The sequence below is a fragment of the Pan troglodytes genome, chromosome 2, assembly GCF_028858775.2.
Source record: "Pan troglodytes isolate AG18354 chromosome 2, NHGRI_mPanTro3-v2.0_pri, whole genome shotgun sequence".
Classification (NCBI taxonomy): domain Eukaryota; kingdom Metazoa; phylum Chordata; class Mammalia; order Primates; family Hominidae; genus Pan; species Pan troglodytes.
Window position 1 is genome coordinate 19,232,908 of NC_086015.1, and position 21,131 is coordinate 19,254,038.

General features: G+C 36.0%; 1 protein-coding gene across 5 annotated transcripts in view; it reads left to right on the top strand.

Annotated features, from left to right (window-relative positions):
- CAPN7 (calpain 7) overlaps positions 1-21,131 on the top strand; it is a 46,553-nt gene that overhangs the window by 22,894 nt on the left and 2,528 nt on the right. For 2 of the 5 annotated variants that reach the window (XM_009444948.4, XM_009444949.5), the window contains 12 exons: positions 341-426; positions 1,798-1,891; positions 3,882-4,028; positions 5,227-5,333; positions 6,388-6,508; positions 11,838-11,982; positions 12,118-12,217; positions 12,817-12,952; positions 13,543-13,618; positions 16,892-17,037; positions 18,114-18,176; positions 18,723-18,853. In XM_009444948.4, coding sequence (XP_009443223.1) covers positions 341-426; positions 1,798-1,891; positions 3,882-4,028; positions 5,227-5,333; positions 6,388-6,508; positions 11,838-11,982; positions 12,118-12,217; positions 12,817-12,952; positions 13,543-13,618; positions 16,892-17,037; positions 18,114-18,176; positions 18,723-18,853 — 1,352 coding nt within the window. The remainder of the gene's footprint in view (positions 1-340; positions 427-1,797; positions 1,892-3,881; positions 4,029-5,226; positions 5,334-6,387; positions 6,509-11,837; positions 11,983-12,117; positions 12,218-12,816; positions 12,953-13,542; positions 13,619-16,891; positions 17,038-18,113; positions 18,177-18,722; positions 18,854-21,131) is intronic. The other 3 variants (XM_063805471.1, XM_009444950.5, XM_016940552.4) reach the window with 2 other exon arrangements.

Consider the following 21,131-nt stretch of genomic DNA (forward strand, 5'->3'; position numbering starts at 1 on the left):
CTGCATGTTCTCACTGATAAGTGGGAGCTAAATGATAAAAGAAAGGAACAGCAGACGCTGGGTTCTACTTGAGCGTGGAGGATAGGAGGAGGGAGAGGAGTGGAAAAAATAACTATTGGGTACTGGGCTAATAGCTGGGTGTTGAAATAATATGTACAACAAACACCTGTGACACGAGTTCACCTATGTTACCTTCCACATGTACCCCCGAACCTAAAATAAAAGTTTTAAGAAAAGATATTTAGTATAAAAAGTAGGTACTTGGGGCAATGTACATATATTGCGGTAATGTTGAAATTACGTGAATGAATATGAATATGTTAATTATTCTTATTAACAGACAATAGTATCGGATTGCTCCTTTGTGGCATCACTGGCCATCAGTGCAGCTTATGAAAGACGTTTTAATAAGAAGTTAATTACCGGGTAAAAATGTGTCTCTCTTTACCTCTTTTTGTGTAATTGTCCCTTAACTAGAAATTTAAAACTTAAGCCTTATCTGTATAGAAAGTGGAGAGGGCATATCATTCAGAATATGGCCCTTCTGTAGAAATTAAGCAGATGATTTATGAATGTGGAAAGATACGCTAAAACAGTCTTAAGAACCTATACACGTAGTTAATATATATGAAATTAATGTGTTTTGAAATAAATGAAATTGATCAAAGTAAAATCATGTCATATTGATAATACTTTATGATTGGACTGTTAAGTGAGGTAGTCACTAGCCACATGTGGCTATAGACACTTGAAATGGATTAGTCTGAATTAAGAGGAGATGCACTGCAAGTGTAAAATGCATGAGATTTTGAAAACTTAGAACATAAAAAATGCAAAATTGCAAAATATCTCATTTTTGTGTTGATTATATGTTAAAATCATATTTCGATTTGTGATTAAAACATCAAAATTGGTTTTACTTTTTTTTTTTTTTTTTTTTGGAGACAAAGAGTTTTGCTCTTGTTGCCCAGGCTGGAGTGCAATGGCGTGATCTCGGCTCACCACAACCTCTGCCTCCTGGGTTCAAGCGATTCTCCTGCCTCAGCCTCTGAAGTAGCTGGGATTACAGGCAGTTTTACCTTTTTAACTTTTAATGTGGTTACTGGGAAATATAACATATTTCTGTTGGCTTGAACTGCTTTAGAATGTATTAAAATGTTTCTGAAATACTTTTTCAGTTTTTAAAAGATACATTAGCTTAAAATCATTCATTGCAAAAACTAAGCATTATAATTTTTTCAACTTTTCCTGAGCGGTTTTTGTGTGTTAAGTCCTAAGAGTATAAAGATGAATTAGACGCAGTCCTTAGTTTCAACTATTTGCCATATAAGTGGTCCAAATGTATTTTAAAAGAAAATTGATACTGATAGTTGTTGAAGTATGTTATTGTATAATTTTATGCAACTATATGTCAAAGTTGGATCTACTTGCCTTAGTTGTGGTTAATTGAAGTGGTCTTTACTTCTTAGGGCCAGTGGTAAAAGATTATTTTAACTGGCTTAAAATATATGCACTTAATAGATGATTTATTAGGGTATGTAAGTTAACATTGAGCACTTTTCAGAGTATTTTGAAATTTATGTCCACTTTGTGATCTCAGAAAATTACTTACTAATAGTAAATAAGCACTTCGATTAGGGTGTAGTTCATTTTCTAGGCCTATTGTAGGAAAATATTCTCCTGTTTGTTTTTATGAAATTGCCAAGACGGTAGTATATACCTGAATGAAATGTGCTGTATAGTAGTTGATATTGAATACTAATGTTGGTATTTTAATATTTATTTTTCTTACAAAAGCATAATTTACCCTCAAAACAAGGATGGTGAACCAGAGTACAATCCATGTGGGAAGTATATGGTAAAACTTCACCTCAATGGTGTCCCAAGAAAGGTGAATAATGTCTCTCCCCACTCCCATCCCTTGTCTCTCTCCGTTCCCTACCTTTGAATCTTGAGTGAAATCATTAAGAAATGTCATCTGTTTAAACATTTTAAAAGTTAGTTTGAGTCTGTGATATTATATATTACTACCAGTAGCATCATGTGTTAATCATTAAAAATTAATTAAAACCATGGCAAGTATAAACTTGTTTTTTAAATGGTTTTGAGAAAATGTATACAGTTTCAAAAAGTAACGTTCAACTAAGGATTGCTAATGCTTAAAATAAATTTTCATCCGATAGTTCATCTGATTGTTTTGATTAAAAGGAAATCAGACAAACTAAATCTGTTAGGTCAGAAGAGTGTATATGTAGTCATAACTTAAGTGTAAGAAGCCTTTGAAATTATTTCCTTTTAAATATATATGCATAATTTTAATTCACACTAATTTCTTTAAGGAAAGACTCTGAACTCTGTTATAAGGGCCTTGTATTGTTAAGGTTCTCCACCACCTGTCCGTGTTGAGATCCATGCAGCAACATCAGCATCACCTGGAAGTTTGTTAGTTTTGCAGAATTTCAGGCTTCACCCTAGACCTGCTGAATCAGAAACTGCGTTTCACCTAGATCCCCTGTGATCCAGCCTGAAAATCATTGCTCTGTAGTTCAGTAATACTCAAATTTTAGTATGCACAGAATCACCTGGCAGGTGATTATCTGTTATTAAAACACAGGTTTCTGGACCTCACGCCCAGAGTTTCTGATTCTGGAGGTCTGAGATGAGATCAAAATTTGCATTTCTAACAAGATTCCAGGTGATGCTGATGTTGTTGTCTAGAATACTCTCTGAGAGCCATTTTACCTGATTTACTTAAAAAGTAAAGAAAATTATTGAGAATAATTTTACTGAACTATAATTCTTGACCTCTTGTTTAAAGAATCCTTAAAGATGTATTGCATAATCTTCCTATTGGTGTTAAATCAAATTTCTTATCCTCATATCTCTCAGAACACTTTTTTTTTTTTTTTTTTGAGATGGAGTCTCACTCTGTCACCCAGGCTGGAGTGCAATGGCACAATCTCGGCTCACTGCAACCTCCACCTCCTGGGTGCAAGTGGGTCTCCTGCCTCAGCCTCCCGAGTAGCTGGGATTACAGGCACCCACCACCACGCCCGGCTAATTTTTGTATTTTTAGTAGAGACAGAGTTTCACCGTGTTAGCCAGGATGGTCTCGATCTCCTGACCTCATGATCCTCCCGCCTCGGCCTCCTAAAGTGCTGGGATTACAGGCGTGAGCCACCGCACCCAGCTTCAGATCACTTTTTAATATGAATTAGATACTGTATCTGATGACTTCCTCTGTTATTTATATGTATTTTCTAGCCATAATGTTCTACTCTTACAACTATACATGAGTCTTTTTATAGGTTTAGAATAAAATGACAATAATACTGTATTTAAAAGTGAGGCCCTTTTGTAATTATTTTAAATGTACGTTTCTAGAATAATATAGGTTGAGTATCCCTTATCCGAAATACTTGGGACCAGAAGTGTTTTGGATTTTGGATTTTAACAGATTTTTTAATATTTGCAGAATACCTACAAGTTGAACATCTCTAATCTGAAAATCCAAAACACTCCAGTAAGTATTTCCTTTGAGCATCATGTCAGTGATCAAGAAGTTTTGGATTTTGGAGCATTTCAAATTTTAGATTTTTTATTTCAGATGCTCAGCCTTTTAATTTCAGTGATAGTTACATGACATTTAATCAATTGATTGAAGGTTATCATCTGACAGATTAGCTTGTAAAATTGAATAAAGACATCATATTAAAAAGAACAACATTTTGTAATTGGTATGATTCTAGAAACATTACCTTAATAGCCGTCAGCATATTGTGCCTTATATTTTATCAGTATGAAAGGTATGTTTATTTCTTGATAGAAAGGATTTTAAGATATTTTGTGCACCTAAGAAGGTTAATGTTCTCTTTCTCCAGGTGATAATTGATGACCAGTTACCTGTTGATCACAAGGGAGAATTGCTCTGTTCTTATTCCAACAACAAAAGTGAATTATGGGTTTCTCTCATAGAAAAAGCATACATGAAAGTCATGGGAGGATATGATTTTCCAGGATCCAACTCCGTAAGTAATAGATAAGACGATCCAGACACAGATTTAAGCTATCTAATATAACTGTTTTAAATTTGAAAAATTCTAGATAGTCTTTTTGTTTATAGGGAAAGAGAGCAGATTATCAACCCCTGAAAAAGGATGACCAGTCCCCGTATTATGGGGATATATATATTTTCTTGTGTATCCGGGAAAGCCTAAACTGTGTCTGCTTTTGTTGGGATACAAGGCCAATTATAAATACAGTGTACATTTCCAGAGCAGTCTGTTTAGATCAAATGGATGTGTCATATTGTCATGTATTTTTTTATTTGTAATTCAGGTTCAAGGAGTTACTTGTTTTATCCAGTCTTAACAGAACTTAACCTATAAGATTGAGGTGTGTTCCAGTGACCTTTTGTTGCATGAGGTAAACTAGACTTGAGCCAGAAAGAAATTAGTCAGATTGGCATGACTTTAAATTCTTACAATAACCAGCCTGTGGCCTTAGAAAATGTGTTTAACCTTTCTTAGCCTCTTCATGTATCCATAATATAAGGATAATATCCACCTCTTGTCTTAAAGTCGTAAAGATGAAAATTGCATCTTTATTCCAATAATAAAATGAAGTAACGTATGCAAATCACCCATCATTCATAAGTGATTCGTTTCCCTGCCAAACCAGGTGTCCTTGACTTTTCCAGTTTTATGCCCAGTTCTAATGCTAGGCAAAGAATATATAGGTCATAATTAAATGCAATAGGATGTTACAGTTTTTCTTTTCCCCGCCTATACTTTCAATTGCTCTTCCTTCACATACTTTTAGTTTAGCTTTCTAATTGTTGCTTGTTAATTTACTCAGTGGAGTTTAGAGAGAGAAAGAATGGGAATGTATGTAAAACATGAGGAACATCATTGCAAGAACTCACTAAAGGATTTGTGACTGCATCGTTGAAGCAGTTTTTTCTGTTACATGTCTTTTTATCATATTCACCTGTAAAATAGTTTTTTATTCAGGAAAAGCAACAAAGATTGTAGGGAAAAATATGCATGTTCAAATTCAGGTAGGAATTTGAGTTAAATAAGAAATATATTACTAGTTGAAAACAACTACCTTCTGATTTATTTCTACCAAAATCATTATGCCAAATCAGTGAGATGTAATAGCTGCTCTGGGGATTTAAAAACTTGAAAATGACACTGGCAGTCCTGAAATGTGTTTCTGTTGCAGAATATTGATCTTCATGCACTGACTGGCTGGATACCAGAAAGAATTGCTATGCATTCAGATAGCCAAACTTTCAGTAAGGATAATTCTTTCAGAATGCTTTATCAAAGGTAAACATTTTTCTTTGTTTTATGTGTGTGGTAAATGTGGCCGTTTAAAAACATCATGCTGGCTGGGCGTGGTGGGTCATGCCTGTAATCCCAGCACTTTGGGAGGCCAAGGCAGGCAGATGACCTGAGTTTGGGAGTTGGGGGACCAGCCTGACCAACATGGAGAAACCCCATCTCTACTAAAAATACAAAATTAGCCGGATGTGGTGGCAGGCACCTGTAATCCCAGCTACTCAGGAGGCTGAGGCAGGAGAATCGCTTGAATGCAGGAGGCAGAGGTTGTGGTGAGCCAAGATTGCACCATTGCGCTCCAGCCTGGGCAACAAGAGCAAAACTCCATCTCAAAAATAAATAAATAAAAATTTAAAAAATAAAAACATCATGCCTTATTTAGAATAGAGATTGCAGAAGCTGTTGTTTTTAGTTATTAAGGAAATTGTTTTTAAAATAGACTTCACATTATGTACTTCCTATAGCCAGTCCTCAGTTATCTTCCCTTAATAGTTACAGTTAATCCAAATTGTAGATAATTCAAAATATTAGGATATGTAATATAGAAAAATTATTTTAGATTTACTAATTAGTTACCAAGTTGAGGGAAAGTGGGAAAAGAGAAGTCTGAGAAGTTAAGCCTTAAATGGACAATCCATATCCATTTAAGGGACTGGAAGTTTGTCTAAACAGTGATACACATTCGGTTGCAAAACTAGAAAGCTCAGTGATTTGATAAATAAAATGATATGCCTGTTTGGGAAATGCCTGTGGTATTTCACGTCTTTATTTTTATTTGTAAACCACTTGAAATTTAGCGTTTGTTTTCCTTCTTTGGTAGGTTTCTGGTTTAGAATTAAGTTGCCAGAAACTTTAAAAAAAGAGAGAAATGTGATAATTTATTTTATATACTGTGCATTAGAAATGTACTTCTTTTTGAAAATTCTTCAGGGGTAGGAACAGCCCATTTTCATGTAAGCCATTAGACTAAAAGATAAAATGGTGTGATCTTAGATTACAAATGTGTTTTACTTTAATTAATTGTCTTTGGGGTTCATTCCAGATTTCACAAAGGAGATGTCCTCATCACTGCGTCAACTGGAATGATGACAGAAGCTGAAGGAGAGAAGTGGGGTCTGGTTCCCACACACGCATATGCTGTTTTGGATATTAGAGAGTTCAAGGTTTTGCCTTAAATCTTTTTCTTTTATTTTTCTTGTTGGGTAAGACATTGCAGGGATCCCAGATAATTTATCAGACTTCTGAATACTGACAAATCAAGGTTTAAGTGGAGTTTATAAACCATTTCACCTACATTAACTTGATCTCTACTGTTGAAAATTATGAAATTAAAAGGTGGGAAAGGAAATCATAGGGATGGCACAGATACTGATGACAGAACAGAAATGCTGTTACACCTCTTTGTCTTTTCCATAAAACCAGCAGTTTTGAGGCGGAATACATAGCTCCCAAGATTCCAAGCTGCTTCTTGGTGTTTGGATCAATCACAGTGTTAAGCTCTAAAGCAGTGGTCACCAACCTTTTTGGCATCAGGGATCCGTTTTGTGGAAGACAGTTTTTCCACAGACTGGGGGGTGGGTGGGAGCATGGTTTCAGGATAAAACTGTTTTACCTCAGATCATCAGGCATTAGATTCTCATAAGGGGAACACAGCTTAGATCTTTTGCATGCACAGTTCACAATAGGGTTCACACTCCTATGAGAATCTAATGCCACCACTGATCTGACAGGAGGCAGAGCTCAGGCTGTAATGCTCACTTGCCCACTGCTCACCTCCTGCTATGTGGCCCAGTTCCTAACAGGCCATGGACCAGTACCTGTCTGTGGCCCGGGGGTTGGGGACCCCTGCTCTAAAGCATAGTAGACACTGAATAAATACTTATGAAAGTGGGCCAGGCATGGTGGCTCACATTTGTAATCCCGATACTTTGGGAAGCTGATGCAGAAGGATCTCTTGAGGCCAGGAGTTCGAGGCCAGGAGTTCAAGACCAGCCTGGGCAACATAGTAAGACCCCACCTCTACAAAAAATAAAAAAAAATTAGCTGGGCATGGTGCCATATGTCTATAATTCCAGCTACTCAAGAGGCTGAGGTGGGAAGATTGCTTGAGCACAGAAGATCAAGGCTGCATTGAGCCATGATCACACCACTGTGCTTCAGCCTGAGTGATAGAGACCCTGTCTGAAAAAATAAAAAATTGTGAAAGGGGAAGAAAATAGGAAGATAGCTGGGCATAAGATGCATGCCAGTGTGTTTTGTGTAAGCAAGTATTTTTCTTCCTAGAAGCCCTTGCGTGCTGTCAGGCCTTTCAGACAGACCCTGTTTCTGCAATATCTGGTTAGAATATTTGACTTCATTACTTCTGAGGTTGTTGTTATTTTTAACTGAAAAATGGATTGGTTCTATGGATTCGAAAATACAAAGATTATTAAACAAGTACTATTTCTTAATGAAGGACCCTTGATAACAGAACGAATAGAAGTAGTGATCAGTCAGCAATAACAGAGCACTACTGTGTGTTAATTAGACTGGTTTTCTTATGTGTGGCACATGGATTTACAGTCACGTGTTGCTTAATGATGAGTGTACATTCTAAGAAATGCATTGTTAGGTGATTTTGTTGTGGCATGAACATCATAAAATGTACTTACACAAACCTAGATGGTACAGCCTACTATACACCCAAGCTCTGTGGTATAGCCTAGTGCTCCTAGACTACAAACCTGTACAGCATGTTATTGTATTGAATACTGTAGGCAGTTATAACAACTTGGTATTTGTATATCTGAACATAGAAAAACACAGTAAAAATACAGTATAAAAGATTTTGTTAAATGGTACACCTGTATAGGGCACTTACATGGTTGGAGCTTGCAGGACTGGCAGTTGCTTTGGGTGAGTGAGTGAGTGGTGAGTGAATGGGAAAGCCTAGGACATTGCTGTACACTACTGTAGACTTTATGAATGCTAGACATGTAGACTTTATAAAAATATTTTTTCTTCAATAATGAATTGTTCTAAGCCAGTCAAATCATCAGTGGTGGTTGTATACCAACTTTAGTGATACGAATGTTATTAATAAGTTCTGATTAACCCACTACCATCGGAGCAGCCCAATAATAAATTAACCTTGGCTTACTGTAATTTTTTACTTTATAAACTTTAAATTTTTTTAAACTTTCTGGCTCTGTAATAACAACTAGCTGAAAACACAAACACATTGTAGAGCTGTACACAAGTACTTTACGTGAGCTTTTTTCTGTTAATTTTTTTTTAGGCTGTTTTCTTAAAATCCGAAACATAAACACACACATTAGCCTAGGCCCACATGGGGGCAGGATCATCAGGATGTCAATTGGCAATAGAACTTTTCCAGCTCCATTATAATCTTATGGAACCATTATGATATATGTAGTTCATCGCTGTCTTAACATTTCATTATATGGTGCACGACTGTATATGAATTAATGAGGACAGTAGGGACCTATTGCACCATTTTAAAATTTATAGTCTTGGAACTTTCTAAATTAGCTGGTCAGTGTTGAACCCCCCAGCCATGCTCTATAGAATTGTTTCTTTAAAAGTGGCATAAAAATTGCCCACTTAAAGCAAAAAATATAAAAATTATGTGAAATTAAGTATGCCAATAAGTTTGGGGTTTTTTAAAATTATAATTTGCCACAAATGCCAGTCAAAACATTTTAAGTGGCTGGGCACCGTGGGTCACCCCTATAATCCTAGCACTTTGGGAGGCTGAGGCAGGAGGAATGCTTGAGGCCACGAGTTCAAGACCAGCCTGAGCAACATAGCAAGACCCCATCTCTACAATAAATAATTTTTTTAAAAATTAGCTGGGCATGGTGGCACGTGCCTGTAGTCCCAGCTAATTGGGAGGCTGAGGTAGGAGGATCACTTGAGCCTAATGTTGCAGTGAGCTGAGATCACACCACTGCACTCCAGCTTGGTTGACACAGTGACACCCTGCCTCAAAAAATGTATATTTATATATAAAGGTTTTCTCCAGTACTCTTTTATTGGGTATATATTCAAGGAGTTTCCTAGGTGCATTATTTTTATTTTTTGCTACTTATATTTTGAAGTGTTTATTTAATTCTGACTTCTTTTTTTTTTTTTTTTTTTTTTTTTTGAGACAGTCTCACTGTGTCGCCCAGGCTGGAGTGCAGTGGCGCGGTCTCAGCTCATTGCAAGCTCCGCCTCCCAGGTTCATGCCATTCTCCTGCCTCAGCCCCCCAAGTAGCTGAGACTACAGGCGCCCCGCCACCATGCCCGGCCAATTTTTTATATTTTTAGTAGAGACAGGGTTTCTCCATGTTAGCCAGGATGGTCTCGATCTCCTGACCTCATGATCCACCCACCTTGGCCTCCCAAAGTGCTGGGATTACAGGCGTGAGCCCCCACGCCCGGCCAATTCTGACTTCTGTTTTAAAATATTTCCATATTTGATTCAAGCATTTATCTCTAGGACCTCTTTTTTGCAGAAAGACCTAATCTTAGACTCTGACAGCTCTGCTCAGTATTACATCATTGGTGACTTTCTTCACTTAAAGAGATTTTCAATATTTATTAATATTTGCATAAAAGTGCTATCATTTTTGTTTGACTACCTCTAATCTGCTTGCATATTCCAAGGTCTTCATTTTAGTCTCAGCGATTCTCTCTTTGGGTCATTTTTGTGTCTTTGAGGTGATGTTTCATAGTCTACTATGGAGTTACATCTCCAGATCAGGGTGCTGACTTCAGTTCAGACAGGTGTTATCATAGAATTTCTGAAGCTGTCCAAGGCTTTTCCTTTGCTGCTACTTGGAAATAACTTTAGAAATTGGATGTTTCAGCAAAATCAAATTTTTTTTTTTTTGTTCTCTAGCTTTCCTTCTTTTTAGGGCTGGTTCTCTACCCATCCAAACAAAATCTACATCCATATCTTGGTGTCCTTGAATATCACTGATGCTGGGGGTCTGTCTCTGAAAAGCTTAGCAGCAATTTGCTCTCCTTTGTGCTCCTCTTTTAGGAAGTGTTAAGAGTCCTGAAATGAGGCAGATTACCTGCTTATGGAGAATTAAATTTTTTGAAAAGAAAGGAATTAGAGTTAAATGTCGGTTGACTTATGTGTGGTGAGACACATACAGTGTAGAAGATATTGATGAAAGAAACTGTATTAATGAAGCTTCTAGGGAATATAGCCTAAGAGGAATGAGTCTTATGTCCAGAAATCACATACATCTACCCCCAGCCACAATTTGTCACCATTTAAAATAGCAAAGGAATGTGTTGTTGTGGTTGTTTAGATGCCTTCCAAACAGTTTGATTTATGATATCATTAGAAAAAGTACACAATTTCCTAAGGTGACTGCTTGCAGTAAGACATATTATTTTGGATTTACCACCTCTTTTATTTTCCCGAATCAATGTAATCAATTCTGTAGACATGCCTGGTATTTACTAAGCATTTACCTTTACATTCTGTTCCATAAATGAGTGGAAAATCTGAAAAGGGATGATAGTGTTACCATTTCAAGGAGTTAATGATTACATTGGGGAGACAAGATGACTACATTTGTAGGAAACAGTATAAGATAGGATACTATTTGTTTTAAACTAATGTAATACAGATTGCTAGCACTATGAAGTTTGGAGAATTCAAAGTAATTAAAAGAAAGAAATTACTAAATGCTAGATACTTTATGTTAATTCCATTTGATCTTCACAGCCATCTTCTAGGGACACATCATAATCTTCATTTTACATATGAGTAAATGAATGTTCAGAGAGGGTAAATGACCCACCCAAAGAAATGGAATTTGGTCCCATTTTATTCTGACCCCAAAGTCCATGTTCCTTTCTCTTTTCTTCACTATGTCTGTCTGCACTGAGAAGAAAGGGTAGCTAAAGGGATCAAAGAGGGCCTTTCAGAAAAAGGGAACAGCATGATCAATTGCCTTTAGAGGCAAAATTGAATAAGGATTTTATTGCATTCTGAAAGGAAAAACTAGATTAGAGCCAAAGGTTACATGGAGTATAAATACTGGAAAATAAAGTGGAGCCAGAGTAGAGTGAGCTTTGAAAAGGCAGAAAATACTTCATGCTCTAAGGCAGTACTGTCTAATAGAACTCCTGCAATGATGGAAATGTTCTTTATCTGGGCTGCCCAATGCATTAGCCATTATAGCTACTAGCTACCTGTGGTCATTTAACATTTGAAATGTGGCTGCTGTGACTAAGGAACTGATTTTTGAATTTTATATAATTTTAACTACATGCGGTGAAAGACTGCACTATTAGCTCTAGGGAGTAGGCAGCCATTTACAGTTTTTGATCGATGTATGACCTGGTGAAAGTGTTAAAAATATTAATTTCAAGTTGATTTGAGGGGAAAAGAATTGATAAGTACTCAGTTCATCCTGTAATAAGAGAACTAATATGGTAAAAACTGTTTTACAACTTAATGTTATCTCCTGTTTCTTTTTTATATAGGGGTTGCGATTTATCCAGTTGAAAAATCCTTGGAGTCATTTACGTTGGAAAGGAAGATACAGTGAAAATGATGTAAAAAACTGGACTCCAGAGTTGCAAAAGTATTTAAACTTTGATCCCCGAACAGCTCAGAAAATAGACAACGGTAAATATATCTTTTTAATTTTAATACCATTTATTCTTCAAAAAAAACATGTTTTAACAAGACAAAACATGTGTAACTGACTTAAATCATTTAGCATTAAGATTTTTTTAGATTAACAAAGATATTAATTTTCAGGAATATTTTGGATTTCCTGGGATGATCTCTGCCAGTATTATGATGTGATTTATTTGAGTTGGAATCCAGGTCTTTTTAAAGAATCAACATGTATTCACAGGTAACTTTTTGCATATTGCAGAGTATGCTTTATAATAGCATCCACTTTCTTCACTTAAAAACATAATTGTGCAAGGCGCGGTGGCTCATGCCTGTAATCCCAGCACTTTGGGAGGCCAAGGTGGGTGGATCAGTTGACCTCAGGAGTTCTAGACCAGGTTGGGCAACATGGCAAAACCTCGTCTCTACAAAAAATACAAAAGTTAGCCAGGCATTGTGGCGCACACTTGTAGTCCCAGCTACTCGGGAGGCTGAGGTCAGCAGATTGCTCAAGCCTGGGAGGTGGAGGTTGCAGTGAGCCAAGATCACGCCACTGCACTCCAGCCCGGACAACAGAGCAAGACTCTGTCTCAAAAAAATAAATAAATAACGGAATGGTTAATTTAGGAAGACTAGCATTCCATCTTTTTGTCACGCCCACAGTGACTATCTTGTTAATAGTTGTTTTCTTTCCATGCTTCCTAGTTGTGCCAAAAAAATTTAAAAACAGTAAAACAAAACCAAAAACTTGGATAGCTTAATTCACTTTTTGAAATAGTGTTATATTTTAGCTCTATGAGAAATTTAATTACAACCTTCTTTGTTGACTTTATCTTTTAGTACTTGGGATGCTAAGCAAGGACCTGTGAAAGATGCCTATAGCCTGGCCAACAACCCCCAGTACAAACTGGAGGTGCAGTGTCCACAGGGGGGCGCTGCAGTTTGGGTTTTGCTTAGTAGACACATAACAGACAAGGTACTGATACCCTTCTAATGATATCCCATACAGAAATTTTTTTAATATAGTTAGAACATTGTGAAAGACATACGTAAACACCAGCCTGTTTAATTTACATAGGTGCCCTGAGAATAGTGTTTTCTCAGATAAATGAATATTTTCCTCTAAGGAAATTTGTATTTTATAATTATACACTTAAAATCTTGTTCAAAAGTCATCTCTGAAGAAAAGTATGAGGGAGTTTGTGCTTTTCAGTGAGGGTTTGGGGGTTGATCGTATATAGTTTAGATCTTAATATTAACATTGAAATATGCTGAAAGGAATTTGGAAATGTTGAATCATTAGTCTTGATTCTGTAAAGGTTAACCATAATCTTAATAGCCTCCGAATCTTATTTAATATACATTCATACATTGTGGTCATCTATTAAAATGACAATTCAGAAAAACAATGTTTCTTATAGCACTAAATAGCTTGAAAACAATGCTCTTAAAATTAGAGATTTTTTGTGGAGAGATTTAGAGCATTTTTTGTGGAGAGATTTAAAAAGAAAATAAATAGCACTTTGAACCCATTTTCTAACCACATTGGATTCTTTGTGATTTTAGGATGATTTTGCGAATAATCGAGAATTTATCACAATGGTTGTATACAAGACTGATGGGAAAAAAGTTTATTACCCAGGTATGTTTAGTAGCCCAGCAAACATTAAAATAAACATACATAAGATTTTATTTATATGATTAAGTTGAAAAATGACACATTTTATGTAGATAATATAGAGAAATAATTATGTTGATAGACTAATAGAAACCACTCAAGCAGATGGGTATTAATGCTGTTCTGTGTTTTGTTTTGATTTAATTTGGAGACTCCAAGGGGGGATTTCCATATTCTCGCACATGGCTGTCAGAATTTTATTTCTGAAACTTAAATGATGTCTTTTACTCTAATCAAATGTATTCTGTGGTTTTCCTTGAACTTCTGGATAAAATCTAAGCTCTTTAGCATGATATATAAGGCTTTTTATTCCCACCTTAATCTACCTGCCCCCCTTTATTTCATGCCCCAGCTTCTCACAGTTGAGATAGTTGCTACTCCAGAATACACCATGCCCTTGTTGCCTTTTTTCACATGGTTTCTTCTCTCAAGAATCTCTCCTCCTGCCTTGTTCCTTTCTCCCTATTCTGCTTAATGCACATAGTTAAGGTCCAGCCTAAATACCATTCCTTCCACTGGGCACCTGAGATATTTAACACATTGTGTTGAAACCACTTTGCTTTCACATTTTTAAAAAATGTGTATCACTTAGTGAGAGAAACTATCTTAAGGCTCTGGAGAATAGTGATGAACAAAACAGGATTCTGCTTTCATAGTGTTTATGTTCTAGTTGGGGAGACAGTTAATAAGCAAAATATCAAGTACTGATACACGTGTAAAAAAAAAGGGTTATGTGTGAGTGACTGGTTGGTTGCTTTTGGTGGGTGGTCATAGAAGACCTCTTTGAGCAGGGATGAGAAGAGCTATGAATAACAAAAAGGAACCAGTCATGCAAAGAAATCAAGGGAAAAGCATTACAGGCAGAGGGAACAGCAAGTACAAGGACCTTACAGTGAGAAAAGATGGTGTATTTTTGGGACAGAGGACAGGCCAATTGCCTGGGTAGGTGTGGTATCAAAAGAGGTCAGAAAGATTTGCAGAGGTCAGATCACATGAGGTTCTGTACACCACAGGAAGGGTTCGGAGAGTCTTTGGCTTGTCATAATCAGGAAAATGACATGTCCTGGCTCCAAATGAAGATGCAGCTAGGCTGTTGGATTTTTGAATAGAGTTCTGGGGTAAGGGTAGAGATACAGATAGGGGAGTCAGGAGCATATAGATGGAGTTTGAAGATAGGACTGCATAAATCACCTGTGAAGAGAGTTGTGGGTACAGAGATTAACACCCAGGATCTGACCCTTGGACTCTCAGACACCTTGAGGTTCAGCAGAGGAAAAAGGTACCACAAAAGAATTTGAACAGAGGGCCTGATGAAACAGTGAGGTTTCACATAACCCAAGCAAAGAACATTTTTCAAGAGAAAAAGAAAGGACAGTTCCATCTATTGATGTTTGAGAAATCAAATGAGATTAGGTGAGAGAAGAAACTATTGTGGGAACTAAATGATAAGAACTTACGAACACAAAGAAGGAAACAACAGACACTGAGGTCTACTTGAAGTGGGGGGAGGGTGGGAGGAGGGAGAGGAATAGAAAAGATAACTATTGGGTCCTGGCTTAATACCTGGGTGATGAAATAATATGCACAACAAACCCCCATGACACGTATTTACTTTTGTAACAAACATTCACATGTACCCCCAAACCTAAAATAAAAATTAAAGGGAAGAAACTATTGGACTTGCATCGTGGCAGTCAGTCATTGTTGACCTTGATAAGAACAGGCGTAGTGGAGAGGTGGGGCTAGAAGCCCAGTTGGATTGGTTTTAAAAGAGACTATGATGTAAGGAAGCAACTGTTGACAGTTCTTGCAAGAAAGCTGTGCAAAGAAATGGGCAGTGATGGGAAGATGTGATCAGAAGTGGTTTAAGTCTTACTTTGTTTAATCATAGGGAAGTATGGCATTCTTCCCTATTACAATGTGTTGATGGCAGGCACTGAGTCTTGGTAGTCAATATCCCTGTGTTCTGGAATGGGCATGGCGCATAGTAGGTCCAGTGACAAATATCGAGTTAAACTAGCCAAGCTTTCCTTTTTTTAAAACAATGCTCCATCTTATGTATAGTGATTTTGTCTTTTCAGAATACTTTCATGTTTATAATTTTATTTTAATTACAACACTCTGCAGTAAATAGGACAGGCCTTGTTCCCTGTTTGACAGAAGAGTAAACTGAAACATGGAAAGGTTAAAAACCTTATTCAAGATCCACAGATATGCCAATTCTTTACTCTTCTCACTAGACCACACCACCCCTAATCATTAGAGACTTATGATTTGTTTGAGATACCAAAATACTTAGTTTTTCTGATAGGTCCTATTATAAATATTCAGCGTTCCTAAATAAGCTAAGTGAGACCATCGATCTTAACATATAGTAATTGGCATGCATAAAATTTTATTGTATCAGGCTTGACTGATGGGACTATCAAATAATATATTAGGCAGCATTCTTTGTAATAACAAAATATTGAAAATAATCTGAATATCCAGATTTTCTAAATAAGCAATTGGGGGTATAGATAAAATGTCATATTTGTATGATGGAATATTATACAGGCAGTTATAAGAAATAAACTATCTGTATAGAACAACATAGCTCTTTTTAAAATGTTGAGTGAAAAATGAAAGATCTAAGACATACACTATTTTTTTAATATATACACTTATACCAGAAACAGTTATTTTTTTCATTCATTTTTAGGAGTGGGTACGTTTGTATTCAAGTCTAAAAAGATGCTGACTAAATCCATCAATAGAAGGGAATAAGATAAGTGTAGTGGTTAAAAGAGACATTGTTTTATGAAAAGGCTAGAATGACCAAAAAAAAAAAAAAAGTTAATTTAAACCTGAGTGGTGGGGAATGTATATTTTTATATACTTCTTTTTATTTTTTTAAATTTCATCTAAAAAAAAAAAAAACTAATCCTGACTTTAAAATCCTCTACGGGAGAAAAATGCAACACAGAACAAATAGTAGGAATTACTGAAATGCAACACAGAGCAAATAGCAAGTACTATTATACTTCATTGAAAGTATTCAAAAAGATTATTTTTGTTTATTAGGAACTGTTTAATTTTAAAGTTTTCAACTGAAATTATAATTCACTAATATCATTATATTTTAAGGAGAGAATCAGTTAAGGAGATGTCCATCCAAGTAATTATTTTTCCTACATCAACCATAAAATTAAAGAAAGAAAAGTCTCCTTTTCTCTAAGCCTACTTGTTTGTTTGCAGCTGACCCACCTCCATACATTGATGGAATTCGAATTAACAGCCCTCATTATTTGACTAAGATAAAGCTGACCACACCTGGCACCCATACCTTTACATTAGTGGTTTCTCAATATGAAAAACAGAACACAATCCATTACACGGTTCGGGTAAGTAAAACCAACACACAATGACAAAACACAGTAATATAAAGTATGTAATATGCTCTGCTTTGTAAGTGGTATTATCTGGAGAAAAAGTTTATTTCTGAAAATGTATTGCTCTCTATTTTTGTGCTTATCATTTTAATAGTAAATTATACTTTCTGTAGAAAATAATACATTTGAAAAGAAATGTTTTTATTTTGAAAGAGCATTTTTATTTTCATAGTAATAGTTTAGCCCCGTGGTAATATAGTATGTTGGACTAATAATACATTTCTTTTTTTCTTTTTTTTTTTTTTTTTTGAGACAGAGTCTTGCTCTGTCACCCAGGCTGGAGTGAGTATATTAGTGCAATCTCGGCTCACTGCAGCCTCCACTTCCCGGGCTCAAGTAATTCTCCTGCCTCAGCCTCCTGGGTAGCTGGGACTACAGGTGCTGCCACCATGCCCAGCTAATTTTTGTATTTTTTGTAGAGATGGGGTATCACCATGTTGGCCAGGCTGGTCTCAAACTCCTAACCTCAAGTGATTCACCCACCTCAGCCTCCCAAAGTGCTGGGATTACTGGTGTCAGCCACTGCACCCAGCCAATATATTTCATTTTAAAGCAAGCAATAAAAACTTATTTCGCTGTTTAATATTTTTATTGACTTTAAAAAGACTTTTAACTTAGTGAAAGAGAATCAGTCACCTAGAAATGTACTGCTCTTATCTAGCTGGGAAGGTCATTGTAATTTTCTTCTATATAGATTTGTTTGCTCTAGATAAGCGGCTCAATTTGAATAGATTTTTAGTGATGAAAGGGACATTGGGAGCTGCTGCCACCCATTCCTTTTTCGGATGCAGAAGCCACAGCCTGGAAAAATTGTGATTTGTCCTGAGGCATACAGTTACTAGCAGAGAAAGCCAAGACCAGACCCCTAGCTTCTCAGTTCCCAGCTCATTAAACCTGACCTGATACTAGGCTGCCTATAATGACTTGTGTATGCCAACTGATTTTTTTAGTCTTCCAATATATTCATATATCACTTTGATGTTCTTGTAAGTGTAAAATTTATCAATACAGTCTTTTTTTAAATCTAGGTATATTCAGCATGCAGCTTTACTTTTTCAAAGATTCCTTCACCATACACCTTATCAAAACGGGTGAGAAAATTCATTTGGTTGTAATCTCAGCATTCTTTTAGAATTTTTAAATTCCCTTTCCCATTTCTCTCATTTTATTGTTTATATTTAGCAAAGGCTTCACAGGAATATAAGGGAAACGTAAGTGGCCTTCAATTTGGGTTGGAATACAAGATCTTCAGTGAGCAACATCTGTGAAAAGAAAATTCAGAGAAAGAAGATGAATGCAAACTTTGGTTGTTAGAGAAGGCAATGTGGATGAACCTTAAAAGTAGCATTTGAGACTAACTGCAGGGTGGGCTACATGTATAGAGGAAGATTCTATGGAAAATTCCTGGTAGAAAGAACAACTTGATTAGAGGCTAAGAGATGGAAATAGGGGTTAGTGGAGCAAAGCAGCCTGGCTGTCAGCAGCAAATAAAGATGGGAGAGAGGGGTTGGAGCCACAGAGTGGAAAATTGCCTTTTTTTTTTTTTTTTTTTTTTTTTTGAGATGGAAAGGAGTTTTGTCTTTAAGTGGAATTGGAGAATGAAATTTTGTTAATACTAAAACTTTTGTTTTTATTAGATTAATGGAAAGTGGAGTGGTCAGAGTGCTGGAGGATGTGGAAATTTCCAAGAGACTCACAAAAATAACCCCATCTACCAATTCCATATAGAAAAGACTGGGCCGTTACTGATTGAGCTACGAGGACCAAGGTTTGTGATGAGTAACTTTCTTAAATTAATGATGTTCTATTACAAATGTACATAGTATAACAAAAAAGTTTAGAAACAGACCTAAGCATATATGGACATTGGATTTATAACAATGGCATTATAGTGGAGTGAGGAAAGGACAATCTTTTCAATAAATGGTATGGAATAATTGAGTATCCATGTGTAAAAAGGGTAATTAGAACCCTGTTTCACATCAAATTCCAGGTGGATTACAAACCTAAATGTGAAAGGCAAAACAATACAGCTTCTAGATGATAATGCAGGAAATGTTTTAACCTCAAGAGAGGAAAGATTTCTTAAGACAAAGAGCATATTAAAATGTTTGTAAATATGCTACATTGATAAGAAAAAAATCTGCAGTTTTTAAAAAATAAAAACACATTCATGTCCTTTGTAGGGATATGAATGAAATTGGAAATCATCATTCTCAGTAAACTATCGTAAGAACAAAAAACCAAACACCGCATATTCTCACTCATAGGTGGGAATTGAACAATGAGATCACATGGACACAGGAAGGGGAATATCACACTCTGGGGACTGTTGTGGGGTGGGGGGAGGGGGGAGGGATAGCACTGGGAGATATACCTAATGCTAGATGACGAGTTAGTGGGTGCAGCGCACCAGCATGGCACATGTATACATATGTAACTAACCTGCACAATGTGCACATGTACCCTAAAACTTAAAGTATAATAAAAAAAAATAAAAATAAAAAAATAAAAACACATTATAAAGGGGGCAATCCAGATGGCCAGTAAACCATTGTAATAGCCAGAAATTGGAAACATATATACATTGACAACATTTAAGATTATAATATAGTCATATAATAGTCCTGATATAACAATGGAAATAAATTACAGCTACACACAACATAATGGATAAGTCTTAAAAAGCCACATGTACAGAATACATACCATGTGATTCTACTTCTGTGAAGTCAAGAACAGACAAAACTGAAATACTCATGTAAGGATGCACACTAAGGTAGTAAAACTATAAAGCAGAGCAAGAGAGTTATTACTATAAAAGCTCTGTCGAGGGACAGGAGTTGCAATTAGGAATATACAGGGAATTCTGTGGTGCTGAGAGGATTTGTTGATCTGGGTGGTGGTTACCCAGGTGTTTATTCACTTTGCAAATGATTAAGTTGTATATATGTTTTACTTAAGTGTTATATTTCATAGTTTTAAAAGGTTTAAAAAATATAGAGAATACAGCCTGGGCATGGTGGCTAACACCTGTAATCCCAGCACTTTGGAAGGCCAAGACAGGAGGATCGAGTTCAGGTCTTGAGCAACATGGCAAAACCTCATCTCTGCAAAAATTGTTTTTAAAATTTAGCCAGGCATGGTGGCATGTGCTTTGTATAGTCCCAGCCACTTGGGAGGCTGAGGTGGGAGGATGACTTGAGCCCGGGAGGCAGAGGTTGCAGTGATCCCAGATGATGCCACTGCACTCCAGCCTGGTTGACAGAGCGAGACCCTGTCTCATACAACAACCAAAAAAAAAAAAATACAAATAAAAACAGAACTACCTTCTAAATAAGATTGGGCTTAATTTTGCTTTTCTTACAAACTAATCCAGCAGCAGCAGTTAATAACCCATTAGATACGAAGATTTGATTAAACTATTTTTCCACAAGAAAGTCATTTTTAAAACCTCTACCAGTTTGATAGGTGAAATGGGTAAATAAACCTATTTGCTCTTTTGTACTTAATTTCTAGATAGATGGAACATGTAATAATGTTCATTACAATATTGTTTATTCCCTATTCATGTTTCTTGCCCATAGAGTTGTCATTTTTTTAAATTATAAGCATGAATAAGGTAAGGGTATTAACTCCTTCACATATTTGTGGATATTTTTCTCAGATTGTCATTTTTCTCCCACATAGAAAAACATTCATTTTAAAATAATGAAATCTGTCTTCTGGTTTCATTTTGCTGTGGACAGGAACTCTCACCACATTACCAAATTAATTTTCACCATATTCTGATTATTTTATGGTTCAATTTTTTGCATTTAAAAAATTCATATGAATATATTTTTATATTTGGTATGAAATACAATTTAAGAGTTTTTTTCTAAATTTTTTGTTACCTCATCACCATCTAAATGAATCTTTCCTTACTGATTTGGAATGCCACGTTTATAATATGCTAAGTACTTCTGTAAATTCAGATTTTGTTTCAGGGTTTTCTTTCCTGTCCCATAGGCCTTTCCATTTGTTACAATAACAATTTTTTTTTT